The sequence below is a fragment of the Mus pahari genome, chromosome X (genome assembly GCF_900095145.1).
Source record: "Mus pahari chromosome X, PAHARI_EIJ_v1.1, whole genome shotgun sequence".
Taxonomy (NCBI): Eukaryota; Metazoa; Chordata; class Mammalia; order Rodentia; family Muridae; genus Mus; species Mus pahari.
This window is the reverse complement of record NC_034613.1, coordinates 91,850,423-91,860,185: the sequence shown is the minus strand read 5'-3', so window position 1 is coordinate 91,860,185 and position 9,763 is coordinate 91,850,423. Positions and strand designations below refer to the sequence as shown.

Here is a 9,763-nt window from a genome sequence, read left to right as displayed (position 1 = left end):
ATTTTTGTTGTTGTTGTGTCATCTTTGTTTTGTTGTTTCTGCTATTATGTGACATGGGAAGACATGAAGAAATGTCTACTCACTCCAGATAGGGAACTGACAACAAACCAAAATATGGATGGCATCAAAGTCCAACTTGGTGGACCAATGAGTTTTATTGGGGTTATTTACAAGAACATAGTTGAAGGGTTACTTACAGGAGCAGAAATGTTTCAAAGACAGCTGCATCACTAAAGCCCACCCCAGCATGGGTGACAGCTCTCAAATGCTGGGAACCTGGAGCACACTACACAGGCTGCAAGCAGCTCAACAGGATGGAGAGTTTCCTGGTGGCTCAGCTGGTCTGAGCCTCTTCCAGGCACCGGGGCTGCTCTCTGCTTCTTCCAGGCAGCTAGGCTTGTCTGAGGGTCTCAGCAGTCTCTATTGTTTTACATACACTTGGGGAAGGAAAGGGCCTAGTCCCTGGTCAGTTTCAGGGACTTCATGAAACTATTTTGAGTCGTTTACCTCCTGTCTTAACAAGCTTCCGTGCAGGGTGGAATATTTCAATCTCCCCTTAGAACATCTTGTTGTTCTCTCTCCCTGTAAAGCTCTGTCACAGGAAGTTTCCTTTCAAGACGGAAAGTTTCAATCTTGGGGCAGTTTGGATACATGACACGTGCAGTCTTCCATGACTGCAACTAATTTGGAGAAACAACGTGAGCAAAGGTATCGAACACATGCGAAGACCTTGCTGTTCCTCAGTGTTCAGGTGACTGGTGTTCCAAGTCTTCTCCTTAATAAAATAGCATTTCCTTCTGCATATCCAATCCCATCATAGTGGGACCCTGCTCCTGAAAGTTTTCCAAGCAGTCCTCCCCACTCTTCGGATGAACACTATCCAAGCAATCATGTTTGTCCCTGGAGAGAGAGAGAGTTCATTTAGTCAAACAGCTTACACTTATTTGGGGCAACATTTATGCAGCTGGATTTGGGATTGTTAAGACTCCAGTCACTCAACAACAATTAGATGTGTATATTCTTTCTCCACAGTCTCCTTGCCCAATGCATTTCTGATGCGAGCCCAGAAGAGTGGCTGCTGGTGAGCACTGTCCGGCCAAGTGATAAACGTCTGTTTGTTTATGAGTTTCCTGAGTCGGTGGTAGCTGGACAGTTTATAGGTCGGAATCTCTTCGAGGAAGATCAAGATAATGACATCCTTGTGCTCATAAAACATCTTCATGCTAGCCAGCTGGACTTCAAGCCGGCACCATTCACTGTGTAGGTAGTGGTTACTGACTACACACAAGGTTTTCCTGCTTGTGTTAATAGCATTCTGGATGTTCTCGAAGATGTCAATGCCTGGTTCAAAATCCCGTTGGTGAAGACAGAGTTTAAAGGTGGTCTGGCTGCCTTCTTCTAGGGCTGGAACCAGCTCTTTGTATACCCATGCCTCATCAGTGGCCGAGAAAGAGACAAACGCATCATATAAGAACTTCTTCTCCGTTCTGTGCCATTTAGTGAGGTACCAGGCCCTACATATGTACAAACCATACCACAGAGATGCAATCATCTTGGTACTGAACCAGGAGAAGACCATGGTGCTGAGGACCATACTGAAGGAACATAAGAAGTAGACCTTTCCCAAGTCAAAATTACACATGGCATCATCAAAATCTACAAGTAAACTCTGACTGCCTGGCTGCTGACAGGGATAGCTCCGGAGGAAGGGGACATGGACCTCCTGTGTGTTCACTGACCAGTTCTTGAACCACAAATTGTCACAGGTGCACTGAAGTTTGTTCCCATAGACATCAAAAAACATCAGTGATTTCAGATTCTTCAGATGACTTTGATTAATGACCTTCAAGTTGTTGAATCTCAAAGAAAAGACCTGGAGGCTCTGTAAGCTGGAGAACATGCCAGGGACCAGTGATTCTAAGTTGTTATTTTCAAGGCGGAGGATCTTTAGCCTTTTGAGGTTTTGGAATAAGGAAGCATTTAAATAGAGGCTTCTATCTCCATCTTTTGTTCCTGAGATATCCAACTTTGTGAGGTTAATCAGAGGGTCAAATTGGTGGTGGTCCAGGAATACAGAGGGATTTTTTCCTAAGAGTAACTCCTGCAAGCTACTCAATCCTTGGAAAAAGTTGCTCGGAACAACCTGAATCCCGTGTCTTTGTCCTTCCAGGTTGAGCTGATTCAAAGACTTGAGCTTTATAAATGGAGGATACTGAAGGGTCCTAGTAGTTTCATATGTGATCTTATTAAAACCAAGCTTCAAAATCAGAAGGTTTTCAAGGCCCGAGAAAAGGTGTTCATGAAAATATGACAAGCTGTTGTACATCAGGTCAAGGGAACGTAGATTAGTGAGACCAGAAAATGCATTTGGCTCCAGGATTTCTAGGCGGTTGTTGGAGAGAATCAAAGCCTGGAGTTTTTTCAGAGGTCGGAAGGTTCCGTGGTTGAGAGTACGAATATTGTTGTCTCCAAGATCTAAGACCTCTAAGTTTGGAAACTGAGTAAAGGAATACCTGTCAATTGTTACAATCCAACATGCAGCCAAGTTGAGCTCCTTCAGTGAAAATAGCCCACTAAAGGCCAGACTATTGAGTTCTGTGATGGGGTTTCTTGAAAGAGAGAGAAACTCCAAGTGCTTCAAGGGGAAAAATGCAAAATCTGGAAAGCTTTTAAACTTGTTGTGGCTCAGATCTAGGATGGTCAAGTTCTGCAAGGAACTCCAGGTCTTGTTACTGATGAAGGAGAGTTGGCACTTGTTCAGATGCAGTCTTTGGAGACTGGGCAGAGCGTTGAACTCGCTGTCATTGAGATGAACCAAGTCACTGTTTTGGGCCAGGTCGAGGAACAAGAGCCTGGTGCACTTTGCCAGCTGCTTAATGCCCTCTGCATTAGTGGCATTTTTCTGAAAAACCAGTGTCTCTAACATGGGTAGGTTTCCAAGCAGGTGACAAACAGTTTTCATATTTAAGTGACCGTGTCTAAGCTCCCCGTTACTGAGGTCCAGAACCCTTACATTCTGCAGGTGTTTGGCCAAAAGATTTTCCAATTTCACCACTGTTCCACTCAGATTCAAGCTTTTAAGTTGGGGCAGAGTTTCCAGATACACATTCTGAATGACTTCATGGCCATTCTGGGAAGCACTTAGATTGGTTACATTAGGTAATGACAAAGCAGAGAAGTTTAACTCCGTTAGTTTGTTCCCCTGAAAACTCAGGTGGGTCAGAGAAACCAGTGACCTAGGGCTGTGGTCCAAGTGCATGATGCTGTTGTTAGTAAGATCAAGGTGCTCCAAGCATGGAAGATGCTGGACTGCTTCAAGAATATCGGAAAAATCGCTAATGTTGTTTCGAGATAGGCTCAAATATTTCAATTTGATTAGAGGAGTAAAGGCATCTTTGTGAATATGGGTAATCTGATTATGGCTTAGTAACAGGGTCTCCAGGTTGGACAGGCCCTCAAAGGAGTTATTCACACTTTGAATCTTATTTTCCACTAAATTCAGCAGAGTCAAATTTTCAAGTCCCCTAAAGGCACCTTCGTCGATCTTCCAAATTAAGTTCCACTCTAGTCTCAAGTCCACCAGAGCAGGCAGATTGGTGAAGCTCCAGGGAGGGAGGACTTGAATGTCATTGTGTGTAAGGTTGAGGTGAGTAGTATATCTAGGTATGTCACTAATGGCCTCTGTCAAGTTGGTGATCTTCTTCCTAATGCAGAACACATGGTGAATATCAAATTCATACTGGGTGCACTTGTTGAACCCATATGTTTCTGCCAAAGGTAGCAGAGAAAGTCCCACTAACATGAGCAGGAGCTGTAGAGATGGCACAAAGCTGCTCCTACTCATCTTGACTGCCTCAGGCATCCAGGTTACAACCAGGAAAAAAAATTCCTTCTCATATTCAAAGGCACAGTCTTCACATATGGACTTTGCTGCAAAGAAAAACAAAGGTTTTTAGTTGAAATTTCCCTATCCTAGTAAGTGGTTTTTTTTTAAAAAAGATTTATTTATTTATTATATGTAAGTACACTGTAGCTGTCTTCAGACACTCCAGAAGAGGAAATCAGATCTTGTTAAGGATGGTTGTGAGCCACCATGTGGTTGCTGGGATTTGAACTCTGCACCTTTGGAAGAGCAGTCAGGTGCTCTTACCCACTGAGCCATCTCACCAGCCCCCTGGTAAGTGTTTTATAGCTGCTTCAAGGAAACCAAAAAGCTCAATCTCAACATCAACCTGGGTTTTGTTTTGGTTTGGTTTTGGTTTGGTTTGGTTTTTGTTCCCACCTCTACCCCCTGCAGGGTTTCCCTGTGTAGCCCTGGCTATCGTGGAACTCACTCTATAGACCAGGCTGCCCTCAAACACAGAGAGATCTATTTGCTTCCTGAGTGCTGGGATTAAAGGCATGAAGTACTATGCCCAGTCCAACAACCAACTTTCAAAACCCACTTCCAGAGTATTCTCTGTGTTAACAAGGAAGGCTGCTGCTCTTTTTCTGCAACCAAAATTCTCAGCATTCAGAGCCAAAAGAGGCAACAGGGTGTACCATTTACTTTAGTATGACAATCAGGAAGTCCCTTTATCCTCCTCTTACATCCATACAACAAAACATGCCCCCTGTGTTGTGGGCTGGTACTGGAAATGACTTCATTACACATGCATTGAATGGGTTGTGGAAATGCAATGTCACCTGTGATGCAAGTCACTGCTACCTCAATATGAATGAGTCTGAGTGATCCATCATTTCACCACAGTTGCTTTTGATAGACGGAGATGTGACTCAGGAAGCTCTGTCCTTGAGCTGAAGTGGGGGAAGGGGCATTGGGCAGGAGGAAAAGCAAACATTGAGATAACTGATACAATTTGAGCAAGATGCCCTGACAGTGAGATGCAGGACCACAATATCTGAGTATTGGTGATTGAAAATCTGTTTATTTATTTGGAAGCGTCTCTTCCAGTGACCTGCTTGTTTATCTCCATTCTTCACTTTCTTTATTTTTTTTAAATCCTTTGTGAATATTCTTGTATATTCTTTATATGTTAGTTCTTTGTCAATAATTTAAATGTATTCTGCAATCTATAATTTAACATTGTTTATGAACTTCCTTGTTGACAGTAATAATATGGTATGGTGGTTGGTTTAATTGTCAACCTAAAATAATATAGAACTGAATGAGGTGAATCTCAAGAAAGGGTTGTCTAGATCAGATTAACTTGGGAGCATATCTGTGGGAGACTGTCTTAATTACATTAGTTGAGTTGAGAAGACCTAACCTAAAAGTATGTGGCACTATTCCCTGGGGTTGGCTCAGAATCCTATAGGAGTAGAGAAAGCAAGCTGAGCAGTGGGTTCTCTGCTCTTGACTTGGGTGTCATATGATCAGATGCTTCCAGTTCCTGCTGCCCTTATTTCCCTGCAATGATAGACTACATATGAAAATAGGCTCTTTGAGTTGTTGTTTTGCAGTGGTCTCTACAAACACCACAATTGTCAGAGCAACAAACCACATGAACAAGGAAGGGAATCTGATTTACCATGACTTAGTTACCCTGTACCGGCTCAAACTTCTAGAGTCTGATACTGGGCAGTTTAGTTTACTTTAGGCATATTTAAGTACAGTACAACCTTGAAAACAAATGTTTCCTCATGATAATTAATGAGGTCTCATTTGTACAATAAAACTTAAGACATGTTTACATCGAAACAATTTACAAAGTACGTGTGACCTCTTCCATAAAGATGGGTTCTGTAGACTCAGAAACAATGCTCAAAATGTGGGTGTAGGGGAAATGACTGAGATAAACATGAAAGTCTGTGAGAGTTCAGAGTGGCCTGGCCCTATACAGATAGCACAGGGCTTACCCAGGCTGTTGTAAAGTACAAGAGACATCTCCCACAAGGAAGGGTTTTATTGGCTGGGAAACAATGCTCAAGATAAAGGAAGAGTCTGGGACAAAAACCATAAAAATCTGGGGGATTCAGGTGTGACCTGACCCTCCAGATAGCACAGGTCACCAGGTTATCAGCTACATCCAAACTCAGCTTTCTGGGTGGGAAACAAGTAAACATGTCCTTGCTGAGGGGACAACCCTGGTGTTTGACATTCCTTTCCCCCAGTGCTTATCTTTGTGCAAAAGGACCTTGTGCCCTCTACACTGTTTTCTGGGCTGTCTCCTGGAAGCAGATACATCTTGTTATTTTGAGGACTCTCTGTTTCCTCTTACTTCCTAGTTTGATACAACAAGAGGATCAGACTGTTCATTGATGGTGATCATAAATATAACAAGCTTTCTGAATTCTTATAGTTTTTAAAATGTGAATGTTAGTTTCATTAGAATTTTTAATTAGTTTTTTCTGTTTTTTGTTTGTTTCTTTTTTATTTTTTCTTTTCTTTTTCTCTCCTGAGACAATGTCTCACTATATAGCCCTGGCTGTCCTAGAACTCACTATGTAAACTAGGCTGGTCTCGAACTGAAACTCACAGAGAGCCACCTGCTTCTGCCTCCCAAGTGCTGGAATTAATGGTGTTCACCACTATAGTGGTTGCATTTTTATCTGTTAACAATTATGCCTTTAGCAAGGAACAGAAATTACAGGTTTCCTTTTTAAGTTTTCTCATTTTTATGCCTTTCTTTTATATTGATTTCCTAAAGATTGATTACAGCTTCTATCATTATATAATTGTAGTGATAGAGCATGCCCTTCATCAGTGAGATAACTTATTAATTATCATTTGCTGTAGTGCTTGACAAATATCAAGTCAGGAAATTTTCTTCCCATTCTTAATTTTTTTTAAAGATTTATTTATTATTATATCTAAGTACAATGTAGCTGTCTTCAGATGCACCAGAGAAGAGCATCAGATCTCATTATGGATGGTTGTGAGCCACCATGTGGTTGCTAGGATCTGAACTCAGGACCTTTGGAAGAGCAGTCAGTGCTCTTACCCACGGAGCCATCTCACCAGTCCCCTTAATTTTTTTAAGATTGGGGAAGGGTGGTTGTTTCCAGGGAGGCCAGTAAAGGTGCCGGATTCCTTGGATCTGCTGTTAAATAGAGCTGGTTTGAGCTGCTTGGAACTGAGTGTTGAGGGCAGAGAACAACTTTGTAGAGTCATTTCTCTCCTTCCACTTTATGAGTTAAATTCAAATGGATTGCCAGGCTAGCCATCTTGTGGGCTTTATTCCTAATTTTTAGATGACAGATATAGTTTACTTTGACCAGAAAAGAAAAGAAGAACATTGAAATAGAGCCATCTACCAGTGGAGTGGGTATTGTTTAATACAGTCCATGATGCACAGAAGAAGCAACATTCTAATGATTGTGTTCACTTTGTTTAATATCTGCTCAAGGCAGGCAGGCATGCAAGGGCAAAAATGGTTCAGAGATTCAGGATGTTGCTTAGCTTGGCCTATACACAGTCTTGTCTGCAAGTAATGGACCTGGGAACCTAGGCTCCTCCATGTGCACCAAAGCACATGTACACTAACCTTTAAGCAATGAAAATGTGTTACTCCCTGTAGCAACCCCCCCCCACAGTGATTCTATTTCTATCCACATGTGTCCCAGAATACAATCTTAAAACAGAGCAGATGAGCCAATCAAGTCTGGACTGGTTTGAGGTGCTTCTGTAACAAGTCAAACTGTGTCTTCCGAATGAATTTTCAAGAGAGATCCTCTAACTACCATCTTATACTTATGCGTGGCTGGTCATACATGTGATTAAACCAGGTGTATCACAGGAAATTACATGTGCAGTGAACAAAGGCTTACATAATCCAAACCTTTCAATCAAAATTTGTGGTCATCAAACACCTCCTCCTAAACCTCATCAAGAAAGATGATAGCCACGGGTCCTTGAGTACTCTAACTCAAGGAAACTGCTGCTCTCTTGCAGCATATTTAATCTGTATTATAACTTTGCCTTTGGATATAGCGTCCTTGCCACTTTGCAGTCTGTGTGCACTTTCCTAATTATATGAATAAGTCACCAAGTATCTGGAAACACCTGGACTAGAAAGCAGTCATCAGTCTGAGCTGAATAAGCTAACTGAGTGATAGGAACCGAGGTTGAGGGCATTTCTGTTGCTGTAGTTGCTGAGAAAAGGTCCCACTCTAGAGCCCAGACTATCCTGGAATTCACTATGCATCCCAGGTTGCCTCATGGTGATCCTCCTTCCTCAGTCTCCTGAGTGACGAAATTAAAGGCATGCACCACCATGCCTAGATTTTAAGGCTTTTTGTTTTTTATCTTTTGAGGTAACAAGAATGGAACAGAACAAAGAGGAGGATCTATAAAAGTAAATGCAAGACATGGAGAAATGGAGATGGCGCCCAAAGCTCTGAGTTTGAGTCCCAAGACTCTCCCAAACCAAATAACTTAACTTTTCTGGGCATGTTGAATCATTCATATAATCCCAGTAGTCAGGAGCTGAAGCAGGATCAGCACTTGGCGGAGGAACCTGAGAGCCACAGTTTTTCAGAAAGAAAAGGGGAAAGAAGGAAAGAGAGCAAAGAAGCAGGGAGGGCAAGGAAGGAGAGAGGAGAGAAGAGCAGGAGGAGGGGAGATCGAAGAAATGGAGAAGAGAAAGGAAGCTGTAAATCCATATTGCACAAATGTGGCTAGAGGAAATTGGGTGGAGCAGGATGACACTGCCGGATGAATGTGCTCTTTGTTCTCAGAGATGACAAAGGACAGTGATATAAGCCCTCAAATCTACCAGTGTTTGCTTCAAAAATATTGGAAATAAAGGACACTCGCCATGAAGCAGTCTAAGGGAAAATACAAAACCTGACCTGAACATGTAAATATCTACCCTGCCTTGCAAGGGACAGAGAGGGGAGTGCCATCTGTGAAGTTGTCCCTGGGCAGGGCTGGCAGAGGAGAGCCAGGCAGAGCAAAGGCCACAACAGGAAGCTGGGGTCTGACAGCAACACAAAGAAAATTCTTAAAAGTGTGGATCAGGTGAGACCCCAAAGCTCTGAAGAGAGAAGCAGGGAGCAAGCCAGGTTTCAAAGGCATGGCTCCTTCATCTGGCTTTTAAAAATTACATTACATTACATTTAATTTAATTTAGAGAGTGTGTGTGTATGTGTATGTGTGTGAGCATGTGTGTGTGCTTGCACGTGTGTGCGTGCACATGCATTTTGTGAGGGCAAGTGCAGCACAGCTGGAATGTGGAAGTCAGGAGACAATGTGAGAGTCCCTTTCTTCCCTCCCACCATGTGGGCCCAGGGATTAAACTCAGCTTGTCTTCAGGCTTGGCAGCACATTTCTTTACTTGCTAGCCTGGACAGCTGGATTTTACAGGCTTCCCTGCCACAACAGTGTGTGATGCAAGGAACTTTTGAAAAGACAGGGAAGAGAACCAACCCCTTGCAGTTGTGACATTAAAAACAAGATAAGGATGCCTGGTATGGTCTTACACGTCTGTAATTCTAGCCCCAGAGAGGCTGAGGCCAAACTGAACTACTACATAGGGAGACCTGGTCTCAAGAAAGAGATCTGAGAAACAAACTTCAACTGGTTTATAACATTACTTGTCAACGTTTTTTGTTTGTTTGTTTGTTTGTTTGTTTTGTAGACATTTTGTGTGTGTGGTATATATGTACTTGCTTGTGTGAATGCACATGAGTAAGGGCCTGTGCGTGTGTGTGTGTGTGTGTGTGTGTGTGTGTGTGTGTGCACTTCAGAGGTTGGTCACTGGTATCTTTCACCAAGGAAGTTTTACTCATGTGATGAGACATGAGGTTGGGTGAAGACTGG

The 9,763-nt window shown here is 42.6% G+C and overlaps 1 protein-coding gene across 1 annotated transcript in view; it reads right to left on the bottom strand.

The window, feature by feature from the left end:
- Positions 1-991: 991 nt before the first annotated feature.
- Positions 992-9,763, bottom strand: part of LOC110314180 (toll-like receptor 13) — an 11,197-nt gene continuing 2,425 nt past the window's right edge. Inside the window, 2 exon segments of the mRNA XM_021188640.1 lie at positions 992-3,888; positions 3,891-3,930. Of these exon segments, the coding sequence (XP_021044299.1) occupies positions 992-3,888; positions 3,891-3,930 (2,937 nt within the window).